Here is a 24,377-nt window from a genome sequence, read left to right as displayed (position 1 = left end):
GCATGTTGGCTGGTAAGAGGAGACAAAGAGCAGCTTGGATGAGATCATCCAGCAGACCTGGGCCCTATTAATGTAACAATGCTTGAACTTTAAATACTCCACATATCAACAACATATTAAATGCAAGTTTAAGAATGTGATTGTCAGTTGGAGGTGATGCTGCAGATAAACATACAATAAATGGACAGGGTAATAGGTTAATACACAAAAAACGTATTATGTTTGATAGACAACATTACATCAGGACAGTAGTAAATCTACTATTTAATTCACCTTGTCTTTTGAGAAATTTCCAATTGAGATGGATCAATAATTATACGTAAATTTCCCTTATAACACCGTGACAACAAAAGGTGGTATAAATGGAAACAACTTTTTTGTTCATGTCCTTATTTCGACTGTAGCCCGCTGAGTCTTCAAGCAACATGAATACATTCATTAGAATAAAAGTATCTTAGAATGTATGTTATCGTGTATATTATGGCACAGCTCATTGTGCCACAGCCCCGAAGCTATTTTGAGATAAGAAAAACACTGATTAGCCAGTTATGTAATTTCTTGGACATTCTGAGCATTCATTCCGTCGTGTTGCTCTCTTCCCTGCACAAGAGGCTCGCGGCCGCTGCTTGCTTCCCCTGCTCCGCCGCGGGAGCGAGCAGGAATGTACTGACGTCAGAAGGAAAGCTGCGTGCGCAGGTCGGCACGCTCCGGTCCCGCTGTATCTCTCTGACTTCTCTCCCTCTGCCGGAGAGTTGCTCAGCGTCATGACATAAGTATGTGCGCGCATGGGCCGCGAACACGGAGTGTTATGAAAGAGGCGGCGCTGTCCGTTCCTGCGGCCGAGTTCAGAGTGGCGAGGCGGCGCAGTGACCGAGGGGGGCGGCGCGGCCGGACACTTCGTAGCTGCAGTATATCGGCTCGACAATGGTAAGTTGGACAGAGGTTTTCTGGGGTCCGGGAGCCGCCTCGTACCGGCCAGCCACAGCAGCGGCGTCGGGTTCTTCCGCCGCTTTTCCGATGTCCAGCGAGGTTATTGGGGGGGGGGGGGAGGGGGGCGTTTGTTTTGGAGGTGTTGAGCTGCCGCCGGAGGGGGGCGGCGAGTACATGTCTTCGGGTAGCAGCTCGTCTCCCATGTAACGTTAAATTACGACGTGTGTTGTGTCCGATAATGTCGCACAGATCAGACTACACGGAGCCGGGGAGGCTTGCGCGTGTGTGCGCGCGTGCACGCGTCTCCATCACGTATTCACCAAAGAATAAGTTTGTGATGATGAGATGCGGACGGTGGATGAAGAAGATAAAGGTAAATAGCAGTGATGAGTTGATGGTGCTCATTTTAGTGATGACAGCTAAACTTGTTGGGGTGGGGGATGACATCATCACGTCTAATGCCATCTTTTGACCCTCTTAGTCAAACTAATGAGAGACACACACACACACACACACACACATTATGGTTTCCTGTTACAGTATTGATTTGGCCCGCCATTTGTGCAGGGTGGCTGTTGAGATTGAGACATAAGCAGCTCTTCAACATCAGACAATACAAATCATATTTGTTCTTCACTACTTGATTTGAAAACATATTCTGTCTCCTCTGTCTTGATCAGAAGATGTGAAATATCAATCCGTTCCAGCGCCTGCAGGGATGAGGAATCTCAACCCGTTTTCCTTTCGGGGCCAAATTCATCAATATTATCATTTTGTTGTCTTTTCTTTGTCCTGCCAGGCAACTCCACATCACTGAGGAACTTTGCTGCCCAACAACCCCTCCTCCCTCTGCCTTGACACAACTGCTTTCCACTTCCCGTTTTCTTTTTCCCCCCCACTCCTGAAGCTCTTCCACACCCCAACCCCGCGACCCCCCCCCCCCCCCCCCCTCCTTGTTGTTCAAACATGGACACAGCTGGAGAGAGACCGTCCGCTCAGGATGGGCACCCCGACTCCAGGAGCATCCCCGGTCGGTCGGACCTCAGCGGACTGTACCATCTTGGTCGGACGCTGGGGAGGGGCCACTTTGCCGTGGTCAAGCTGGCTCGCCATGTCAACACCAGGCAGCTGGTTGCTGTCAAGATGATTGACAAGACAAAACTCGATGTGATGGCCGCAAGTCACCTCTTGCAGGAAGTGAGGTAAATGATCCCGAAAGAAGAGGTTTAGAAAAAGGTTCAGAACACCCTGTGCAGCTACTTTTTGGTTTGATTTTATTGGATTACAAGCGTACTGATGGAAAACGTTGTGTGATCCATCAGAATCTCCAAACATGGCACAAATAAAGATTAAACCTGCTTAGAGGGCTCATGGCGCTATTAAAAGCTAATGTTCCTTCCTTGACAATTATCCCGGCATAATTAATAATTCTTTCTAGGTGCATGAGGCTGGTGCAGCATCCCAACGTGGTCCGCCTGTACGAGGTCATCGACACGCCCACCACCCTCTACCTGGTGATGGAGCTGGCCGAGGGGGGCGACCTCTACGACTACATCCTGCGCCACGAGGGAGGCGTGGCCGAAGGCACCGCCAAGCGCCACTTCGCCCAGATTGTGCGCGCTGTGGCGTACTGCCACCAGCTCCACGTGGTGCACCGCGACCTGAAGCCCGAGAACGTGGTGTTCTTTCCTCAGCAGGGGGCGGTGAAGCTGACTGACTTTGGGTTCAGCAACTTATTCCAACCCGGGACAATGTTGGCCACGAGCTGTGGGTCGCTGGCGTACTCGGCCCCAGAGATCCTGCTGGGGGAAGAGTATGATGCTCCAGCTGTGGGTGAGGAACACATTTATATTTGGTTTATTTGAATTGGTTTTGAGCTGAAATGGTGTCTCGATGAATGGGTCCCAACGCGAAGGTCAGGAACCCCACAAGGGGTCAAAAGAGAAATCTGAATGGTGGGAGGATGATGAACAGATCCTCTTAACGTGGCTACTTTTGTCCTACAGAAGCAAACACGTCGCCTCTAGGGGACGTTTGTGTGGCCATTGTCCACCTCAGCTCTATTTTCTTGTATTTTACTGTTATGTTACAGCTCTGTGTACCCTTTAATATTTATGTGCTTGTATAAACATTTTCATTGTGTGTGTGCGTGTGTGTGTGTGTGCGTGCGCGCATGCAATGTCCGTAAAGGATTAGTGTGTGTGTGTGTGTGTGTGTGTGTATCTGGGTCAGTCTGAGCTAGCTAGCCAGTCCTGAGCCAACGGGGCACGTTGTGTAGTGGAACCAAACACTTCAGCTCACCTTTGGTGTATCACACTGCATAGCAAGCCTTTGTGTGTGTGTGTGTGGATGTGATGGACTATCACTGTTTATCCACCGCTGACCCATACTTGTGACATTGTAGGATTTGACATTATAGCAACAGAAGGAGAACACTCGTTCAGGGAGCTTGGTTGTTAAATCCGCTGGACCGGACTGGGATACATTTGGGCAGGGTTTGGGAGGCGATATTTATTGTGGTGACTAAAAAAGCGTCCATACTGAATACAAGTGTGTCCCGACCGCACATAGGAGCTGATCTGTGGGAAGGATCTGCAGCTTCTGTTGTGTGAAGGCACTTAAATGTTTCCCCGCATTATCCTGTATTGTTTTCTGCTTATGAAGAACAGAAAATGGAGCCGTCACATAGAAACACTTCTCACACACATCTGTAACTTGTGAATTTGTTGCCTTAGTTAACTTTTTCACGTGACTTCCTTTTTTTTTTAAAAGCCAAAGTAAATACAATTTTTTGTGTATGTGTTCTTCAAGATTTGAATTAAGCTTCTACCTGCGCATCACTTCGATAGAATAGCACACTTCAATCACCCACACAGACACACACACACACACACACACACATGCTTCAATGAATACATGTGTAGGTCGCTCATGATCCTGAGCTGCATGTGTTTGTGTGTGTGTGTGTGTCAAGTGCGCTTCCCCATAGCAAAGATAAACACTGTCCACATTTACATAACATCAGCCCGTAGCTGTGCTCACGGAGGTGTGTTTTTGAGGTTGTATGTATCTTAAGTAATGTTTTCCTTTTTCTTGTTTTTGTTGTTAATCACTTGGATTTGGATGGAACTGGGCCAGCAGGGTTGGAAACCACCAAAGCTTGAACACACATAAAACCAATCCCACTATGACACCGTATGGGGAGTTAGGACTGCAATAAAGTCACAGAAAATGCCAGATAACCAGGGAGGGGTCCAGTTTGTGTTCTGAGAAAGGGGAAGTTCTGCATTTGGCTGATATTGCATCCCTCTTGGTGTCAGCTACACACTGCTATTCACATGTCTCATGAAGGGTTTTTGTTGACTTGATAATATTCACTCAGGAGCCCCGAGAAGAACACTGTGCCCTCCTTTTTCTAGGAGAGGGGGGGGGGGGGGGGGGCAGTTGTGTCAACAAACATTAAGTCTTGCATAATATATCAGATGCTGCTGGCGATGACTCTGGGCTCTGAGCAACGCTGATGATTGAGCCGAGCAGGAAGTGGAAAAAACAGCAAATGGCAGATGGTGACTGTGATGAAGTGTGATGCATAGTCCAATATGTCTTTAAAGTGCCACGTGTTGAACGACCGCGAAGAGTCTCGTTCAGCATCGAGACTTTCCAAGCGTCCCCTTGTACTCACCACGTTGGTGGAGGCACACGACCACGAGGGGTAACTTCACTCAGAATATATCACATGTCCTACATTATTCATGAATGTCATCCACCTCAAGAAATAATCCAGTGTCAGACGGATCAGAGTGGGATTTCCACCTGAGTCACTATCACTCAGGGGTGAACCCTTCTGCACGCACAAGAAATGCTCCTATTATCTTTACAGCTTAATCAGATCATCATTTCTGTTAGAAGATAATCTTTTCTGAAGAATGAGAGCTGTCATCCTCAGGAGGCAAATCCCTTATGTGTGTATACATGTGTGTGAGTGGTTGGATATGCACAGGACACGGATTCTTATTGAATGAGACGATCCAAACATCACAAGATCTACAGCCGTTTGGAGCTTCATGGCAGGTGTGTTGTTGAGTTTAAGGTTGTTTTGATTCATCCTTGAGGCCGAGCAGTGAGCCGGCACGGCCCCAGTGTTGAGTCCAGCAGAGAAAAGTCCACACGCAGCACTAAGTGGCTTCTCCTCGGCGTTGCATAACCACACTCTGCACGGGAGCGCACAGCGAGGACTGAGGGCCATTGTTTGGACCACCATGGGTACAATGTGGGACAATGGCTGAATGTTTATCACAAGCGTTAGGCGTACGTGTGAGAATCGGCGGATAGATACGGCTCTGAATGAAGCACAGCGTTAAAGATAAAGTGTCATTTCATTGTCTTTTTCAATCCTTATCTGGCTGTTGTGGCTCTGCTTTGGATATTTAAATGGTTCATTTACAGAGCAACTCTTTCAAGTTGCTGCCAAGTGTTGTTCAGTATTCTCACTGCTGTCTGGTATGAGAGTCGAGATTTGTGCACTGCAATTATTATTATAACACTTGACATGTTTTTATGAATAGAAATGATCACACAAGCTGCTCAGCATGCATTCATCAACGAAGGCCGATGTTCACCATCTCAGTTTGGTTCCTGCAAGGTTCTGTTCTGGTTCTCTTCTCCTGATCTAGTAAAATAGAAAGTTAACAATAACTGGTCCTTTTGAGTGACTCTGGAAACAAATGTGATATTAGCAGAGGTGGCGTTTATTTTGCAACCTGGCTTTATTTCTACAGTTACAGCGCTGCAGTGTTTCTATTTCCAGCCCGCTGGGAGGAACGGAGAGGATAGAAGGAAAATAAAAAAAGAAAGCAAGATGATTCTCAGAATAGCACATCGTCACAACGGGCCCTCTGTTTGCTGAGGCCCTCGGCCCTCGGCTCCCCTTCCCCCTGCGTGTGTTTATGTGCGTTTCCTTGAACGGGTCGCCGCAGTGTTCTCTCCCGGTTCTGACTGCTGCGAGTCGGCTGTTTCCTCTTACTGCATCTGCATGAGGGGGAGGAAGGGAGGGGCCGGCAGGCAGAGGAGGAAGGAAAGGGAGGAGATAGAAAAAACCCACACTGTCAGCACTGTGTGTGTGTGTGTGTGTGTGTGTGTGTGTGTGTGTGTGTGTGTGTGTGTGTGTGTGTGTGTGTGTGTGTGTGTGTGTGTGTGTGTGTGTGTGTGTGTGTGTGTGTGTGTGTGTGTGTGTGTGTGTGTGTGTGTGTGTGTGTGTGTGTGTGTCAGAGGCCAAGCCACATGAAATTGGTCCTGCAGCTGTCACTCACACACTCCCCTTTCCCACTTCATTAAGAAACAACCTCATTTAAATGTCACATAGCACTTAGCCGGCCCGTTGCTCAACCCGACCTCTGACCTCTACGCCAAAGATGTGGCGGAGGAAAGAGAAATGTAATCGTTTTTGGCGTGTATGTGTTAGACGCTATCTGTTTTTCATATTGTGCTGATTTTTTTATTTTTTTTAAAGAAATCTCTCTTATTAAATAAAATACTCTTATTTTCTTTTAAAGATCCGACATGATTCTGTACCGTGTGTGTGTTCCAGATATCTGGTCTCTCGGGGTGATCCTGTACATGTTGGTGTGCGGAGCCCCTCCCTTCCAGGAAACCAACGACAGCGAGACTCTGGTCATGATCCTGGACTGCCGATACCGCGTCCCCGAGCACGTCTCCCACGGCTGCAGAGGGTAGGGACGGGTCCTGGCAGATACACAGATCGTGATATCCTTGCCTGTTTCATCTTCAATTCGAAATGGGGACATTTTTGTGCCGTGGAATAGATGGGGGGGGGGTCGGCCCGTGTCAAAAAGCTGCTGACTGTGAAATCGTTAGCGTGCGTTTCAGTGGATAATGATGGTGTCCTAGTTATCCCAGAAGCCTCTCTGACCAGCCGCAAATAAAGTTGTAGCTGAAACGTGAAGCCTTTATTTGACCTGAAACAATGAGTGTTATCCATCTGTATATTTAGTAGAGAACATCCCACCGTGTTCTACTCTCCAGGGCTTTCCCTCCTCTTTGACTACGGCCTACACATCCGTGCAGTTGGATCTCTGCTGCTGCAACTGTGGCATAAAACCCCTTAAAAACCTTTACCAAGTCCAAGTTCACTGAATCCAAATTTACATTCAAAACCCATTAACTCCTTTTTCCATTTCTAATCCAAATCTAAGTGTACTGCAAGCAGCAGCAAAGCTAACGCAGTGGTTGCTTCATGACCACAAACACACACAGCCCCCTTCATGGCGTTATAGATACTCCAAAAAATGGGCGTGGGAAAGTGTTGTGAGATGCATTGTTCCTTTTGTTCTTCCTTTGAACCATTAAGCAGTACAGGCTGCACAGGTTGAACAACAGCTGCACGCAGATCTTCCTCTCAGGAGAACGAGCAGCTTTATACCCCGAGTCCTATTCTTTAGAAGGCTACACACACAAACACCCTGCACAAAGCGCAAAACGCATTGTGGCCTATGGGAACCAGCTCCGGGCCGCAGGTCACATGATGGTGCGTTGGGTTTCACAAAAAGGAGCCAAACTTGTTTGGGTTTCAAGCCACTTCAGTAAGATGTAAGGATGCGTGCCGATAGTTATCGGTATGAATGTGTTGTTGTGATAAAATGAAGCATGTATGCGTATGTTCTTTGCATTAACAATCATCCCCTCCATCTCTCCCCCGGTCAGCCTGATCTCCCGGATGCTCCAGAAGGACCCGTCTTGCCGCGCCTCCCTCAAGGAGATTGAGGCCCACGACTGGCTGCAGGGTCTTGACGACGCCCTGCTCAGCCCCGAGGCCCCGCCCTACTGGCTCTCGGGGGCCCTCTCTCCCAGCTCACCCCGCTTGGGAGCACCTGAGTGTGGGGACCTGCTCGCCGTGAGGCCCCCGCCTCAGCAGGCTTTCCCCGGCCCCTGGCAGCCCAGCCTCACCTTGACCGTGCGTCCGCCTCCGGCTGATGAGCCCCCGGTCACCAGGAACCTACCTACCCTACAGCAGATCTGCGAAGAGGAGGAGGAGGAGGAAGAAGAGGAGGAGGAGAAGAAGGAGGAGGAAGAGGAACAAGTGGAGATGCAGGGTGTTTGGGCAAAAGGGACTGAATGCTTGGCATCTTCGTTCGTAGCAGAGCCAGAAAAAGCAGCTGAGGAGACGCTTGACAGGGAGAAGGACCCAGAAGAAGAGTTGGGAAGCATCGTAGGGGTTCTCGAGGAGGCAGAGGAGGGGCAGGAAGAAATGCAGGAGGAAGACGATGGCTCCGTGATTTCAGACCAGCCACTGAGTCATGGAGACAACTCTGCAAGTCAGACGGCCCAAGTGTCTCCATCGCCGCTGGCTGGTTTGAGGGTGCCGTGCTGTCGGGGGCCAGCGGGCCCCCCGAGCCCGGAGGAAGAGGAGATGGAACCTAACAATAACACCAAGCCTCCGCCTCTCCTCCCAGAGTCCTCCGCGCCCTCCCCCAGACTCGCACTGAACCAGGAGCAGGCGCAAAAAGCGGGACGAGAGGGAGAGCGAGAGGGGAGGGCGGGGGAGGGCGACACCCCCCCGACGGACCGATCTCAAGCCCACAGTGCGTGGCCCGAGCAGGGGAAGAGGCACAGCATTAAGCTGCGCGAGCGGCTCTTTCAGTTTCCGCTGTGCGAGAAGGCCCTAGCCTTCAACATGCCGACGCACAACAAGCCCAAGATCCTCCCGCTGGCCCAGTACAACTGCTGCCACGTGCTCTGAGGGAGAAGAGCGGGGTTTCATGCCTACGAACGCTCGGACATCACGAGAGGGAGAATGAAGAAGGGTAACAACGAGAGATGGAAATGAACGTTTTTATTGAATAAGCTATAGTCTTTTTTTTTTTTTTTTTTTGAAAGGTGCCTCAAATGAGTCAATGGGTTTCTGTACATGCATGACCACAAAGCTTTGGTTCTGACCGTGAAAAACGCCTCTAAATGTCAGAATGGTGAAACGCTCAGTGGATCCATGATTTCATATTATATGATATGTGAATTAGAACAAACTTTGAACCAGCTCATGCTACAGAGGAGCACTCGTTTTCTCTTCCCTTGCACAACCTGCTTGTCATGGTTCAAAAGCTCTTAATATAAGCTATTGTAGAAAGGTGGAGACTGTTATCATACAGTATGATGTGAAATATGATGCTGTGTAATATATGCCTAAGAATGAGGATGATATGATTTTTCTGTATTAAGCCTAAAGTCTATTTGATGTAATGACGTGTCCTAACATACTGTATTTAACTGTGGACGGGATCATTAATCGGGATGCAGGTCTTCCAGTGTATTTCAACCTGTTCTTTTTATTCACACTGAATCGTCGTATTGGATCACAATAGATTTATTTTAGATGTGCAGATATGATGTTTTTTTTTTTTTTTTTTTAAATAGATAGGAATTCTCTAATGAGACATTGACTCTGTGCATGTTGTTACTGTTATTTATCACACTATACCTCCATGTGTCTTGGCTGTGTACCTGTAAGTACTTTGAGGTAATCCACTCACTGGTGAACCTCACACAGTACGTCTACTGCAGCAGGTCGCTTTATCGAGCTTTAGATGTGTGGCGTCATTTAGAGCTGATGTAATTCCTTACTGTGTTGCTGAGGAGTCCCTCTGTGTGGTTTTGTCATACCATATAATGCCTCTCTGGGTGAGTCTCTATTTTCTCTCACTGTATATGTTCTCCTCTTTTGAAGCTGAGACAATGAGTGAAACAAGTTTAAGGAAGGCCAAAGCTGTACAATAAGTGAAACATTCCTCCTCTAGACGGAAGAGCGTGCTCCAATCAGACGCTGCAGCCTCACGGGTACAACTAGTCGGATTATTACCCTGCGACCTGTGATCCCCGGCTATACAAGCAGTGGATCTCACGTAAAACATGAAATCTGTGCAGAGAAGGGATAAATACCCCATTATTTGTTGCTGTGTGATTGCACCCCCCCCCCCCCCTTCCCCCCTCTCAGTGCGTCTACTGACCGGCATTGTAACTACTACCACGTCTCCATGGAGCTGTGAACTTATTTTTCTGTATTTATTTATTAAAAATTGATCAAATCAACAGAATGAATGTGTGCAGTGTGCTGATGTTATAGAGCATGGCTAGTGATGCTGCACACACACACACACACACACACACCAGACATTCCTCTACATTACATTGTGTAGTGTGTGTCTGCTATGTGTTTTTTGTGTGCCTTGTCGTCCATAAAAGGCCTTGCTTAGAGCGAGTCCTTCATATCTGCGTCCCCTTCACGCCCTTCTCGGCCCTGTCGCGCTCTCGTGTTATTACGGTAGCCCGGACTGGACAAACTCACCACCTTCCTTGACCAGACAACGCTTTTTAGTAACTATGGTAACGTGAGCTACAGAGAACCAAACCATCAGGCCCCGTCTGACTCCCGTGGTAGTGGTATTAATGTGAGGGTGGCCCACGACTGAGCAGGCCGATTAACTGCAAACACCTTCATCGTCTAACTACCTGCGTTTCATAAACTATACAATCGTACACGTATTGTAAAGAAGTTGATTTATTATCAGCTATTTTTGCGATCCTGCTCGTCCGAAGTCCCTCCACGGCCTCTACCTGGTCTGTTTCTCTCTCCTGGTATATTTCAGGAGCGTGGATGCTCGTGGCTTTCGCTAAGTCGCCTTGCATCATTCTGCTCAATTTCACCACTGGGTTCTTTTGTTTATTTTGCATTTCTACGGTGAATAGCTTTAGCTACTGTTATGTCCTGGCTCTAAGGCCTCAGCAAATGGTGGAAAACACAAAGGTTTAAAAAAAAAAAATGTGGATTAGAATAAATCATGCTGGCTGAAAAGCGAACTGCCCCTTTAGCTGGGCCACGGAACCGACACTTCACAAGGTGTGCCAGGGAAACCCTCCCACGGGATGGGGGGGATGTCATGGATTGAAGTAGAGGCTATGCACCCAGGTCCAACCACCACGGACCATGCGTTTTGTTTGTCTGTAGCCTCTTAAGGCTTAATCGCTCGGTTTAAAGTCTACAGCCGCTTTAATCTGGATCAAACTGTTATGATGTACAAATACACATAACTGTATGTGCTAATTCCAAAGGTAGAAACCTGATAGTTGCAACAAAAAAAAAACACTGTTTCATTCTGTGAGTTTATTGAAGGAAAACCAGCAAACATCATCTCTGACCTGAACCCCTGATCACGTGACCAGATTGTCTAATAGTTTTAATCCTAACAACCCTTCAGAAAAAAGAACACACCGCACACAAGCTTTGGTTTATGATAAGTGTCAGGAGTGTACACTTACTGCAGCATGAGGAAGTCTCAGCCCCCCCCCCCCCCTGCAGTCACATGCTGTGAAAAGCTGAATGGGGGTTTACATAGAAAGTGTACAGCACCTCCTGGTGGCTGTAGAGAAAACTAACTCTTAAAATCAATAACTTATCAGGAAAAAAACAGTACACCCCAGTCAAGCAAGTATGTAAGAAAATAGTCCCTCAGGTGGATTCATGGGCACATTGAGAATATTAATCCAAATGTAGCCAGCAGTGGTCCAAGCAGTTGTTGCAGCAGGTGAAGTCAAGCAGTGATTATTAGAGGCTCGCCACAGATTGGCAGGCGAGTAAAGACTCATCAAAATATACACATTTCAAATAGAAAGGCACATGGCGGTTCTTTGGTAGCTCCACATCACACAGAAGAGGGCAGTACCATCAACGGAGGGTACGAGGCCACATTGTCTTCTCACTACTCAACCTCAGGGGAAATCTTTAAACTTTTTTCTTTCTTACGAGGGACCTCGACATGAATTCAAACATGAGAGTGAGTCGAGGACGACAACAGATTGTAAACCAGTTAAACTAATAAAAGTAAATTGCTAAATGTGTAAAATACTCTCCTGTAAAACTCCCTACCCCCCAAGGACTGGACTTTTGTAACTGTCAACAATTCTTTGTTATTTTTATGGGGTTTAAGCTGCAATAGTTGTTTTTTTGGAGACCTGGGGACAGCACAGCTAACTATAAATGTGTTTCTGTCCATATAATATCCAATATTCACTCTCCTTTTAGCTCTGTTTTTGGTCTCCACCTGCTCTTTGTGGAAATATGTTGCCTTATGGCTGCTAAATTAAAAAAAGATCAAATAGGATTAGATAAAATAATCCCTTAGTAACCCGGAGCAGTGAGAGTCGACATAAACAGCCAAGTTGAAAACCCACGCAGAGCTGAGCGGACGCGCTGAGCGTTGGGGATCATTTACGATAACGTTTCTATGCCCAACCTTCCACACCAATGGATTAACGGTGCTAAACGCTAAACTCATAGATCTTAGACTCTTCTCCTGTGTGGGTCCACACAACACCGAGGTTGCTACTATCTCACAGTTGAAGTGTGGCAACGTAAGAAACACCTCGAGGTCCTCAGCAATGCAGTTTCTGGAAGAGAAGGAAGGATGGTTGTCACGGTGACCAAGTGGAACGCCAACACACTGCAATGTAGGGTGGAGGGTTAACCTGCTCTCTCAAAGCCTGCATGGATGTGAACTCAATGTGCTCCATCTTCTTTCGGACCCATTCCGGTTCGTCGGGTATCAGCACCGATATCACCACCTTCACCAAGATCAGCAAGTGCTGCAAAACCGAGCCGGAGGTCAAAAGAGTCATGCTGCAATAATTCCTCATGTGACTGTCTCCCCACTCCCCTCTTACCTCCACCAAAACGGCCACCAGCAGGACATTTGTGCTGCTCCACCCGCCCTCGCGACACAGCTTCTGCAACCACGGCGACAGCAGCAGCAGCCAGCAGTTGGACACCACGGAGACGAAGCTCAGGACCTCGAAGGCGATCTGAAACACGGGGACAGTGAGGAGATCCGGTCCCTACGGGCAGAGTGTGGCGCGTCTCGTCCCTAATGGTGCGTTGTGTTCACTGCTGACCTGCCACACGTGCATGTTGGCCGCGGGGGGGGAGAACGGCTTCTGGAAGAGCTTGCAGAGCTTGTAGGCGTCCGTTCGGATCTCTGTTATGTTGTTGAGGAGCAGCAGCACGGCCGTTAGGGGAAACACGCAGGAGAAAAGACTCAAATACCCAAACTGCACCAGGAGCTCGATGTACTCTGCAAACAAGCCCTGTGACGGAGGACAAGAAGCCGTGTCAGACGCTGCGGGGGTTTTATTTGTCTTTACATTCTGCATGCAGCACACTCACAGGGAAAACAGGCAGGTTGCTTTGGTTCCTAAATTTGTCCTCCTGGGGGTCATCTTTGCTCTCTGTCCTGTGGGGGGCGCTGATGAACCGGTCCACCAAGTAGGGTATGACCACCTCCGTCACCTGGTTCAACAGCTGGGTCACTACCAGCAAAGACGCCAAGCGCTTCAGACAGACAGAGAGAACATGGGAGGTGGACGTCACACAGGAAGCTTTTTTTCATTATTTCATTAACGTCCCCTCACAACAGGAGTATGGCTGACATGATGTCAGATGTCAGGCGGAATGAATGAAGTGAGAGCTTGTAATGAAGTTGCATTATTTTATTTTTATCTTATTGCTGCACTATGTTGTCATTATTGTATTGTCTGGAAAAACTGAATTTGTCTATTTATTGATTTAAATACCAATAAACGTTTATGTCAGCGGTACTCAAAAAAAATACAGCGAGGTCCAGTTAGACTAGAGAGAACCTTCTCATACTGGTCCGAAGCAGTTCAATTTATTCAGGGGTGAATTATCTAAAACGATTGTTTCAGCTCTTCTCTGATAACATCATGTTGGACAGTGATTTCAAGGTTAGGATTCTGATTAGATTCGATTGCGTTTTACCTTGCGGAGTAAAGGCACGTCCTGCTTGAAGAAGGCAATGTGGAAGAGCACCGCAAAGCAGTTGAAGAAAGTGAACTGGCGTAGAAAGGGAGAGACAAGAGCCGGGTGAACGAGGCTGTTGGTTTGGGGGGGGGGGTTCCGAGGAGAGGAAGAACTTACCACTAAGACTTTGGTTGTCAGATGGTTCTCAAAGGCCGACTCCTCCCTGTGGTTCTCTGGGGGAGGGTACAGGAAACGACTTCAATGAATATTTTTACTTTCTCTTTTCTCTCGCTGTCTCCCCCCCACCCCTCCATTTTTCAACGCCAATCCTCTTCAGTATATAAGCCATATCAGTGTTACTGCATTCATGCATTGGATCCTCTCCCCTCACCGTATTCAGTCAGAGACAGTGCTGCGGTCTTATAAACCGTTCCCAGCATGTTTGTGTAGACGATGTGGAGCACCGAGGGCACGTACAGCAGAGCCTGAGACAGCAGGGAGTCCCAGTCTCTGTGTAGCTGTTGCACCTGGGCCTCCCCCCAGTAGAAGCACAGCATACCCAGAACCACCAGGCCTGCAGACAGAGAGGGGGGAGACGCGGCGGAGTCAGGGGACAACAGGGATGTAGGAGCGCGTACTTTCTAGTCATGTGAAGTTGTACCTAGAAAGAGTCCCACCACTGGGACGGACACCAGTGCCATGCGCAGGTCCCTCTGCCATCCGGGAAAGAGTGGCTCCACGCGGCCTGTGACGGGGTTGACCCCGAGGTCGCCGTGGAAGCCGGGGCGGGGCTCGGCGAATCGCTCAGCGAGGCTCATGGTCCCCCAGCGGTAGGAGAGGGAGGAGCTCCGCCGCTTCCACAGCTCCATGACCACCGTGGACCACAGCATGTTGAAGATTGCCTGGATCATGTGACCGCCGACAGAGCCAGAGTCGTCGCTGGTGACCTCTGAGCCCGAGACGGACTCCTCGGCCTCCTTCTGGGCGTCACCTGTGAGAGAACATTTCACCTGACTCTCTTACTTCTGCTAGGACCGATCTATGTACCTTTTTATTCTATCAATAACACTCCCTGAATGCTGGGTCTTTCTGTATTTTGTCCCCCCCCCCCCCCCCCCCCCCCCTCCCCACCACCCCATCAGCTGGAGATCATTAGAGTTAATGATCTCAGGGTGTTATCTCGTGATAAGAGAGTTGTTAAGGATTTACAGTATGTCTTTTTTTAAGTTTAAATCTAATCTTTAATTTTGGAGATAATGGGATGGGATCAATTTTTTTAAAGTGATAACCGTCCTGTTGATAAGATTAACTTTGATAAGCTTCTCATTTTTTTATGAATATCACAGCCCCACTTGGGCAGATCTTTATTATGGTTTCCATTCGTTTGTATCCCTCATCTTTCAAAGTAAAGCATTTGATGGAGAAATGTCTCAATAGCTTAAAAAACTGTTTCACTTTGTAACATGTTCTGAAACCAACTGGCCTTTTAAGATAACTTTAGATCTCTGCTTAGTTAGAAACTCGAAAATAACTGTATACTTCTTAATTATAGTGGTAAAATTCACTCTGTACATTAACTAAAGCAGAAGAGAATTCTTCACGCCTACCTAAGAAGTACGTGATGCACAGGCCCAGAACCGCTGGCGGGAGCAGAGACCAGGTGTAGAAATCCAGGAAGCTGAAGTAGAAGGCCACGGAGTTTCCAAAGTAGCCATTGACTGAATCTGCACAGAGCAGCACACCGGTGTCTGATGTCAGTGCCGCATGAGAGACTCATGCATTTCAATATGTAGATTTCACATCCGTCTCTGCTGCGTGTCCGTGTTGTGTTGACACGCACCCAGAGGCTGGGCCAGCTGATTGCCAGAATACCAGGCCTTGCCGAGCTCCTTCAGCTTGTCCGGGTTGTGGAGAGGGAGCATGTCCACAATGACGCCAGCCGACCCGAGCTTCCGCCCTGTAAACAACGGTCACTTTCACACCCGCAGACAGAGTAACACTCGCCAGCGTGGCGTAGGGGCCCCGCAGAGATCTCCCTGCGGGACATGGGAGCGAGAGAGGGACACACACACCAACACACCCACACTTCGCCACACACTCTGAGGCTTACGCCCAGCGAAGCAGTTCCCTGATGGAATGTGAGGAGAGCAGAAGAGCTGAGGTCAGCGAGGCACAGAGCTGCATGTGGATACAGGCTGACTGTTTACAACGTCGCTGTCAACGTGCCCCACAACACGAAATCCTCAGTGATGAGGAGATAGACGGGTTGGGAGTCTCCATTGTGAGAAGATGATTAGTGGTGTGTGTGTGTGTGTGTTTGACTCTTTGCCCTGAAGGACTTTGTTTAAATTACTAATTGAAGCAACAAATGGGGAAAATAAAAGCCATAGATGAAATGTATACGTGGATCACATCCCATGGAAAGGATTCACTCACAGATGTTGTCCCGGTGATGCAGTGTGTATCCGTCGGGCAGGCCCGGGACCCTCAGGTCTTTCTGCGCCCGCAGAGCGTCCAGCTCATACTTCACCACGTACTGCCGCTCCGCCAAGGTCAGGAACGCCTCCATGTTGTCTGTCACACGCGGGGATGGACACGGATACTTAGGTGTAGTGTAGCCAGCGAAGGAAATACAAAGAAATAGATCTAAATAATAATAGCTTTGTACGGCGTATGAATTCCTGCTTTTGTTATACACTCCACACAACAGCTGCTGTCCGGACCTGAGACCGAGGTGGATGCTGTCCTATCAGGAGCAACACGTCATAACGTCTAGCTGGAGATTTAAAGTCACATCAATATTGAATCATGAGCTGATTGGGTTTAGATTTAAACTAACCCAGGTTTTCTGTAAGGCTTCACTTAACCCTTAAAGGAGGGAAATACAGCTAATTCAGCTAATTAAAAACTACGCAATTTGAACGTGAGAACTTTGAACGCATCAGGCGCTGGAAAAACACAACACGGAGGAGCTTTGTGATGTATGACATCACAGACATTCCGATTGGCAGTGTTGTGCCTGAACGCGTTCATTGAACGGTAGTTCATGAACTCGTTCATATTTGGGGCGAACGTGAACTGAACGTACTGTATTAATGCCCGATGAACGTCACTGTGAACTCAATGTGGTGTCTGTGAACGGCACGTTCTTTCAGGTTAACGTCGTTCAATGGGGCGCCAGATTTCTATAGAAAACACACCGTAAACGCGCCTTAATAAGTGGCGGAAAAAACACCCAATCTGGCAACACCAGCCACCAGCGTCGCAAAAAAAAAGAAATGCATGGAGGCGACAGCTGCGTGTAGCAAAGAGGCGGCGTATAATAATTTAAATGTTTTGTTTTATGAAGTTTCTGAAGAGGTCGGTGAGGATGGGAGGAATCTGACCTTTCTTTGCAAACCCCTTTGCACCTTAATGATAACTGTCGTGTTTTTATTCCTTATTTAAAAAAGACCATTCAAGCAGCATGTGTTTGAGAATGTACTGTAGGGGTGAAGGCTGTGGAGTGAATGGACAGCAACATTAAAGCAACAATCCCCTCAATGCTAATGTAAACCCTGGTTGGATAAGGATTCAAAATTGGATATGAAGATTAAATCTGATGCATAGCTTCAGTGTTAAAACTGATAAAATAATTGCTGCCTGTTGTTCTGGGCTGTGGCAATAATTTTGAAAAATAATAGCTTGCAGCAAAAAAAGAACTGAACTAGTTGGAACTGTGAACTTAGTTCAAATATTTTGAAGTTTGAACTATGAACTGAACTAGTTCATTTTAAAATTTGTGAACTGAACTTTGAACTAGTTCATGTAGAAAGTGAACTTTCCCAACACTGCCGATTGGAATCTGATCAGCTAGTACAGTAACCATGGAGACAGTAACCCTTGTGTGGTCATGCGCTGCTGATCCCGTCCCCTCTGGTTTGGGGTTTATGGGCTTGATTCCCGTACCTGAATCTTTGAAGTTGTCCCTGTCGTTGTAGGAAAAGGCTTCCATCTCTCCGTTGCGGTACGTCTTGCACAGACCCAACTCTTCCGTGGCTTTGAGTAACGTACACCGCGGGGCGGAGAGCACGATGATGTCACCGGTGGCGTCCTCTCCCGGGTGGGCGAGTAACGCAGCACCTGAATCCAGACCAGGAAACCCTTATTCTGTCTTTCACACACAGTAGTCTTGTGAACGGATCTTGAGTTAAACTGGTGACATTCGTTCAAAGGGACGTTTTTGGTTGTTTTTTCTAACTTTTGGCATACAGCCAATGAGCAGCTGAGTAGCTCATGCAGGATCTGCATGGGATTTAAGGAGTTCTGTCTTAGTGTTCTGGAGCATCATGTTTTACATACAACTTGACAAATTTCATTCATGAGGAAAAAGTAGTATATTAATAATGTAAAGCGGTGTTTTATCTGCTAAGAAAACCTTTTGAATATAGAGTAAGAAAACCGGTATCCTTTATTTTTCATGTGTTCTGTTCAAACTAATTGTAAAAGCCCTTCTGAACATATTTATGTATTTTTGAGAATGAAAGGGTAAATTGTGTAATCGCCTAGTCCCCACTATGAAAGAGAGAAGGGCTCACCTCCTTCCTCCTGCGGCGCTCCAATCACCCTGAGGAGCCACCTCTTCGTCTCGGGGCGAACCTTCTTCCCCAGCTTCACCAGAACCAGCGGCTCGACCCGCTCTGACTTGCAGCAGGGGCAGCTGACTTTGGTCCAGCCCGGTCCGGCAGCGGCAGGGGCGGTCCGGCCCTTCAGCTGCTCGGCTGTTTCACCGTCGCCATCACCGCCGGCCTTACTCATGCTCGGGCTGTCAGGGGTGGGAACAGAACAGGTTCACCTCGCGCTTCCTCTGCCACTAGGGTTACTCACTCTCTTTCCTTTCTGAACATCTCCCAAGGGGGCTAGATCATATTTGAAGAACCAGTTCGATGACACAGTCAAATTAATCTGGCAAATATCAACACTAGTTACCATTTTTAAATCCTAGTGATATATTGTTGACATTTTTGTGTGTCATAAAACCTTCTAGGTGCCCAGAGGATGAATTCCAACGAATCTGGTGATTTATTTTTACACGTATCGTCAACAATGGGTTAAAACTTTCTATTAACCTTGGAAATATCCGGATAGAGACCAGATGAATTGTCATTCCTGTACATTCACCGTTTCCAGAGGTTTATTTATTGATCCACAACAAATCTTCCACGTCATCGTTAGGTACATTTGTGCTTGAAGATGTCTCCAAAAAGCCACTGGACAGACATTTGGCTCAGACAGAATAATAACTCATGTGACTCCTTTTTACCCTACAAAAATGCTAACATGTTGACTTAAGATGAAGTCAATGCTAAGCATTGAGTGCCTCATAATACCAGCATGTTAGCATTACAAATATGAGCATGATAGCATGCATATGTCAGGACAGTTCACTGTCTTTGCATCATTTATTCATCTTTTTATAAGCTGATTAAAGTTGGTTAGTGTGCCACCAAACGCTCCCAACCTTTGAAACCCATTTTCCTGATATGGCGTTTACATATTTAATTGCAGTCAGATCTCAAAAGTGATCATTTCCTTGTTCTATTTGCCCATTTGCATGGGCAGCTATTACATTGTAACAGTGCTATGCGGGCCATGTTAGGCTAAATAATCCTTTCCCAGGACTGCGCATACCCCACATGTGAACCTCATGCTTCTCAGGAAGTAACTGTGGTTGTTTCGGCAAAACAAGACCAGACAAAAGAACTTCTTCCGAGTTGACTGCATCGCTATCGGGTAGGTAGGGTACACAGACTCGTGGTGGACAGAGGAAGACTTTACAGAGACACAGCAGGACACAACTGGGAGTGACAGAGTGCTTCCTGAGGGGATCGTCTTCTGTTTGGACAGAGAAAGAGAAAGTCTGGGTCAGGAAATACAGCACCTGGCACCGAGCGTTGATGATGAGGTTTCTGGTCTCTGGTCATACAGCAAGTTCACACCCCCTCCTCCAAACTCCTGTATGAACACACACACACACACACACATGAACATGGAGGCCACATCTGTTCGGTTCTCTTAAATAGAAACTGGAACTACGCACGGTCACTCTCTGCACACACACTTACCCGGGCTCAGTGTGCGGTTCCTCACAGCTTTCTGTGTCGGACATATACACACATATGTGTGTGTGTGTGTGTGTATGGCAGGAATGCGGAGGAACTTCCACAGACTGTAGGGTGTGGAGATCTGTTTGTTTTATATTCTGACTCCTCCCTCCGGCCAGCAGCTGCTTTACGGCTGCTTCTGGGTCCTACTGCTCCACCCACCTCTGCAGCACCACCCTGTTGGTTTGAAACGTTGTGCTGCTTTATAAACATGTTGGGTAAAACACCTTCACAGAATCCAAATTCCGAAGTTTTACACACATTAAACCTTACCACAACAGTGGGGGGTTAACATCCTATCGGGGGTCCCAGAGGGGGAGGATGACGGCTTTTTAGTGACCAACAATAACACATTTACATAGGTAATATCGCCTTATGTGCTCAGCATTTCGTATCCTGGTTATTGCTTATAGATTCAATCAATCCCTCCCGTCAGTGTCTGATGTGGTGGGGGGGGGGGGGGGGGGTCGCACCAAATAACGGCAGCAGACACCTTAAACACAATAAAAAATCATAGTTTTAATGAGGACGCCTCCAAACATTGATACTGAAATAATCTTGTTTATCCATAACACAATGACTTCCAGTCACTAGAATATTATAGACAAACCGGCCTCATAAATTAGACCAAGTAATAAAATATATTTAGTGTACACCAGTGTCCAGCTGAAAGTATGTAATCAACAAAGAAATGAGAATAGTGTACTGCTTTACTTTTGAAACTAATCAATAGAGTAATAGTGATGCATTCAATGTAATGTAATCAACAAAAAGGGTATGCATGCAATACTTGATACCTTGACCCTGAAACTTTCCAAATCTGAGTTACATTGAACGCACCATCCAGCGTAATACCTCATTGCACCAGCAATCGTGTGAAAAGATTCTAAATAACTAGTCACCTTGAACGTACCAGGAGGCTCATGTGCGCAAGGGCGTGGACACTGACATCCACACCTTTTCCTGATCTGTGTATTTTATATACCTGTCCTGTATGAACCTTTAGTTCGAGGTCGCGGGTGGAACCGAGAGACAGTCGTCTTTGTTGTAGTCATTGAACTACTGGATCGAAGAAGCACAATGACCTCTTTCTTTAATAAAATGCTTTTGGTTATAACTTTTCAAACCAAGCTGTCCTTTGTTCTTCCAGAGTTTATCATTTTTTAAATCGACATCACTGACTCACTGCATAACGTTACGCTTTCCTCGTTTCTACTGCTCTTCTTAGAAACTCGACAATAGGCGGGAATACGACGCTCGGTGCTGAGACGGCGACATCTCCTGGCCGTCTGTGACATCACGGTCCGTGTGCCTTTTGATAGTCCCTTTTACCGTAAAAACCTTAAAACGAAAACACTGGTTTCTCGTTTTGCGTTTTGAATCAAAAGCAGTAAAAAGGAAGTGTGCGGCCGTTTTATCCATTTTCGCTTTAAGTCAAAAACGAGAAAACTGAAGTGGTCTTTCTCGTTTTTCGTTTAGAACCACAAAACGAGACTGACTGACACTTTTTACTCTGTTAATCCCTTTTGGGGTTTTGCCTATAAAATGAAAATACGAAGTGTAGCCGCTAAACCGGAAGTAGGTAGATTTTCACAGTAAGAGTCAACGTTACATGAGGAGAAAATAAATAATCCTGGTCCGACGGGATGTGTTAGCATCAGTTGTGACAACATGCACACTCGTTGCTCTTGGCTCTGATATTCATTTTCCAGTATTGTGTTGCTTCATTAAACATAGAAATAGTTCAATGAGACGCAGAGTAAACGTGGTCACATCTCCACCAGTAGGTGGCAGAAAACGTGTGTTTAAACCATAGATTGAATTCTATTTAACTGTGTTCATGTTATTTATCTGTTATTACCAGTGACGTGCAGTGAGGTTGCTGGCTGGAGAGGCACTGACTCTTTCAAAGTCACATTTACACATTCAACAAATTAGCATAAATTCACCATTCAACTGGCTGCTTGCACATTGACTACTGATTATGTTTCATATCCGGTATCGTGTAGTTCTTTTATAATACGGGTAGATGAAATCAAGCGTTCTGATTGGTTGAGAGTGAGTCACGGGGTGTACTGAATTGAGCCATAATGTACTTGTTTCAGTGCGGTGATCAAAATATAAAATAAAATGTATGTCAATCTCCTTGCTAATCATCAACCAATTTCTGTAGGCTGCTGAAATGCGATACACAAAGTTCAGTGTCTACAACTTGTGTTGTGCTGAAAGGCAGCTGTTGACTTATAATGTCACGGACAACCCAGCAATAAGGTTGGCAAACAACACCCTTATTAACCCATTATTTACGATAAAGTATAGCCTCTCGTACATTATTGCCTAAATCTTTTATATATATTTTTTAAATACTATTAAAATAGGGGTGGTTATTAATTTGTGTCGTGTACAGCAGTGACTGCATGCTCTTACCTCAACTTAAATTATGTTAAGTCCATTCTCCTTCTGGACAAACATCTCTATGGTGTAAAAGTCGTCTTTAGCTTCTTTTAGTTCCGTCTCTTTGTCTTATGAGACATTATTGCTCGTTTTTGGTCGGTCCGATTCAAACTGTATGTTTTCAGTCTTTAAGGACTGATGCGGTGCACTTGACGTTCACTAACGTTACTTGATTGTTTTAGCTAGCACATGCTAACTATGCCATCTGTCCGTAATACGTGAAGAAAAGCAACAGCAGAACGAGCCTGTGTGCTCACACACGCCCCCTTCAGGGAGACGGTGGTACGGACTCAGCATCCAGCAGTGAAAAGCCAGAAGGGAGGCGCACAGTCCAGCTGCCCCTTACTGCTATTCACTGCGGTGTTGTGTCAGATTAACAAGACTAAAATACGTGAAATACAGGACCCAGACTATGGGGTGTGAGGACATGTGATACAACTGTACAAACATTACATTGGTGACATATGGACACAATAATTACACATGATCAAATTGAGCAAAAACACGAGCCGCTCAACCGGGTTTATGTGGGATTGCGCAATCCGAGTGGAGGCCTCCCCGTATTTGGACAGGAAAATCCACAAATTCAGCAATATTGCCCATAATAATCATTGGATTGATTGGAATCTAATAATTACCCTTCTATTACAGATCAGTGGAAAATCGTAAAAAAAATGTAATCTTTTTTTTTTACATTTCATGACGATATAGGGGAGGCACTGCCTCCAGTGACAGCACGTCATTGGTTATTACAGATGTATTTAGTGCTGTTTATTGCATGCAATTTGTAGGGTTCATTTGCAACCATTGTTGTATTTATCTTTTTATACTTAAATCAAGGAAGAGGGAACTTGTGTTGTTTATTAAGCAGTAAAAAATGACATATTATGGTTTGAATGGAGACATATGGTCCATTAATTCTGGTTTATTTGTCACACTTCCATCCATAATTAAACAATTAGGCCCAAGAGGTCAAAGGTCCCAGATGAAAAATAATGTTGGTCAAATTCTGTGGTCTAAGGAAAATGACTTGGATGGCATTCAGACATTTTGACTCTAGAATAATTTACATCTAGAATAATTTACATATTTTCTTACAAGACGAGAACAATAACGAAACTAACTAATTATCTTTTCTTCATTGCTACCATGTTACCTTTCATGTGACCCTCAGAGTGACCACTGTCTGGAGCTGTGGACGGATGCACATTGTCAAACTAAAATCTTATTTTTGTCCCATCACTACAAAACTCGCAGGAGGTGGTCGGCCCAAGGTAATAAACCCTGACCTTAAAAAGCTGATTCCTTCTGTAGACAGCAAAGGGTTTGAATCGGTATAGTTTTATGTGGTTCTCCGATTCAGGTTAGATGGCTAAATTAAAATGTTTGCTCCTGCTAACACACACACACACACACACACACACACACACACACACACACACACACACACACACACACACACACACACACACACACACACACACACACACACACACACACACACACACACACACACACACACACACACACACACACACACACACACACACACACACACACACACACACACCATTGATTAGGTAGACTGCAGTGTCTCCCCATGGTTTACTACTTCATGGTGGAAAACACTGAACTGGCAGCGGTCGGTTATCAAACAATTGGCCAAATAACCCGTTTTATGCTTTATAATACGGTAACCAGCGACATTATAAATAATAAGTAAATAGCTGCCTTTGAGCACAAAATAGTTGTAGCCACCACACGTTGTGTATCGCAAGGGGCTCTTGCGTCTGCGTGTCCTTGCGTTTCTCTGAAAACGCAGAAGCATAAACTAGGCTTGAGCCAAGTCAGTTTGCGCCATGTGCCTGGGACCACACAAGTAAAAGGAAAACGTCCACCACTTTGCTCTAAACTGTAAAATCTCAACAAATACTTGATTTAAGCATTCAGGCCGCCTGAAGATTAATTATAATGTTGCTGATCTCAAATTAGAAACAATGATCTGATTAAAAAGCAGATGACTGACCAAC

The 24,377-nt window shown here is 46.3% G+C and overlaps 2 protein-coding genes across 3 annotated transcripts; one reads left to right on the top strand and one right to left on the bottom strand.

The window, feature by feature from the left end:
* Window positions 1-617: 617 nt before the first annotated feature.
* Window positions 618-10,034, top strand: snrkb (SNF related kinase b). Of its 2 annotated transcripts, XM_062563115.1 has the most exons (6): window positions 618-927; window positions 1,180-1,303; window positions 1,730-2,132; window positions 2,369-2,763; window positions 6,518-6,659; window positions 7,651-10,034. In XM_062563115.1, the coding sequence occupies exons 3-6, from the start codon at window positions 1,897-1,899 to the stop codon at window positions 8,684-8,686; spliced, it is 1,809 nt and encodes a 602-aa protein (XP_062419099.1). In that variant the 5' UTR covers window positions 618-927; window positions 1,180-1,303; window positions 1,730-1,896; the 3' UTR covers window positions 8,687-10,034. The 2 variants fall into 2 exon arrangements, with proteins under 2 accessions (XP_062419099.1, XP_062419098.1); XM_062563114.1 differs by lacking the exon at window positions 1,180-1,303 and having other exon boundaries at window positions 619-927.
* Window positions 10,035-11,080: 1,046 nt separating this feature from the next.
* Window positions 11,081-22,535, bottom strand: ano10b (anoctamin 10b). Its single transcript, XM_037452293.2, has 17 exons — window positions 22,321-22,535; window positions 19,855-20,070; window positions 19,671-19,744; window positions 18,328-18,554; window positions 17,699-17,872; window positions 16,187-16,324; window positions 15,591-15,707; window positions 15,358-15,474; window positions 14,412-14,741; window positions 14,142-14,324; window positions 13,928-13,983; window positions 13,769-13,843; window positions 13,157-13,321; window positions 12,886-13,077; window positions 12,658-12,795; window positions 12,463-12,579; window positions 11,081-12,384 (listed from the first exon to the last, which is right to left on the bottom strand). The coding sequence occupies exons 4-17, from the start codon at window positions 18,545-18,547 to the stop codon at window positions 12,370-12,372; spliced, it is 2,037 nt and encodes a 678-aa protein (XP_037308190.2). The 5' UTR covers window positions 18,548-18,554; window positions 19,671-19,744; window positions 19,855-20,070; window positions 22,321-22,535; the 3' UTR covers window positions 11,081-12,369.
* Window positions 22,536-24,377: the final 1,842 nt, after the last annotated feature.

Source organism: Pungitius pungitius, chromosome 6 (genome assembly GCF_949316345.1).
Source record: "Pungitius pungitius chromosome 6, fPunPun2.1, whole genome shotgun sequence".
NCBI lineage: Eukaryota > Metazoa > Chordata > Actinopteri > Perciformes > Gasterosteidae > Pungitius > Pungitius pungitius.
This window is presented reverse-complemented; position numbering and strand designations above follow the sequence as displayed.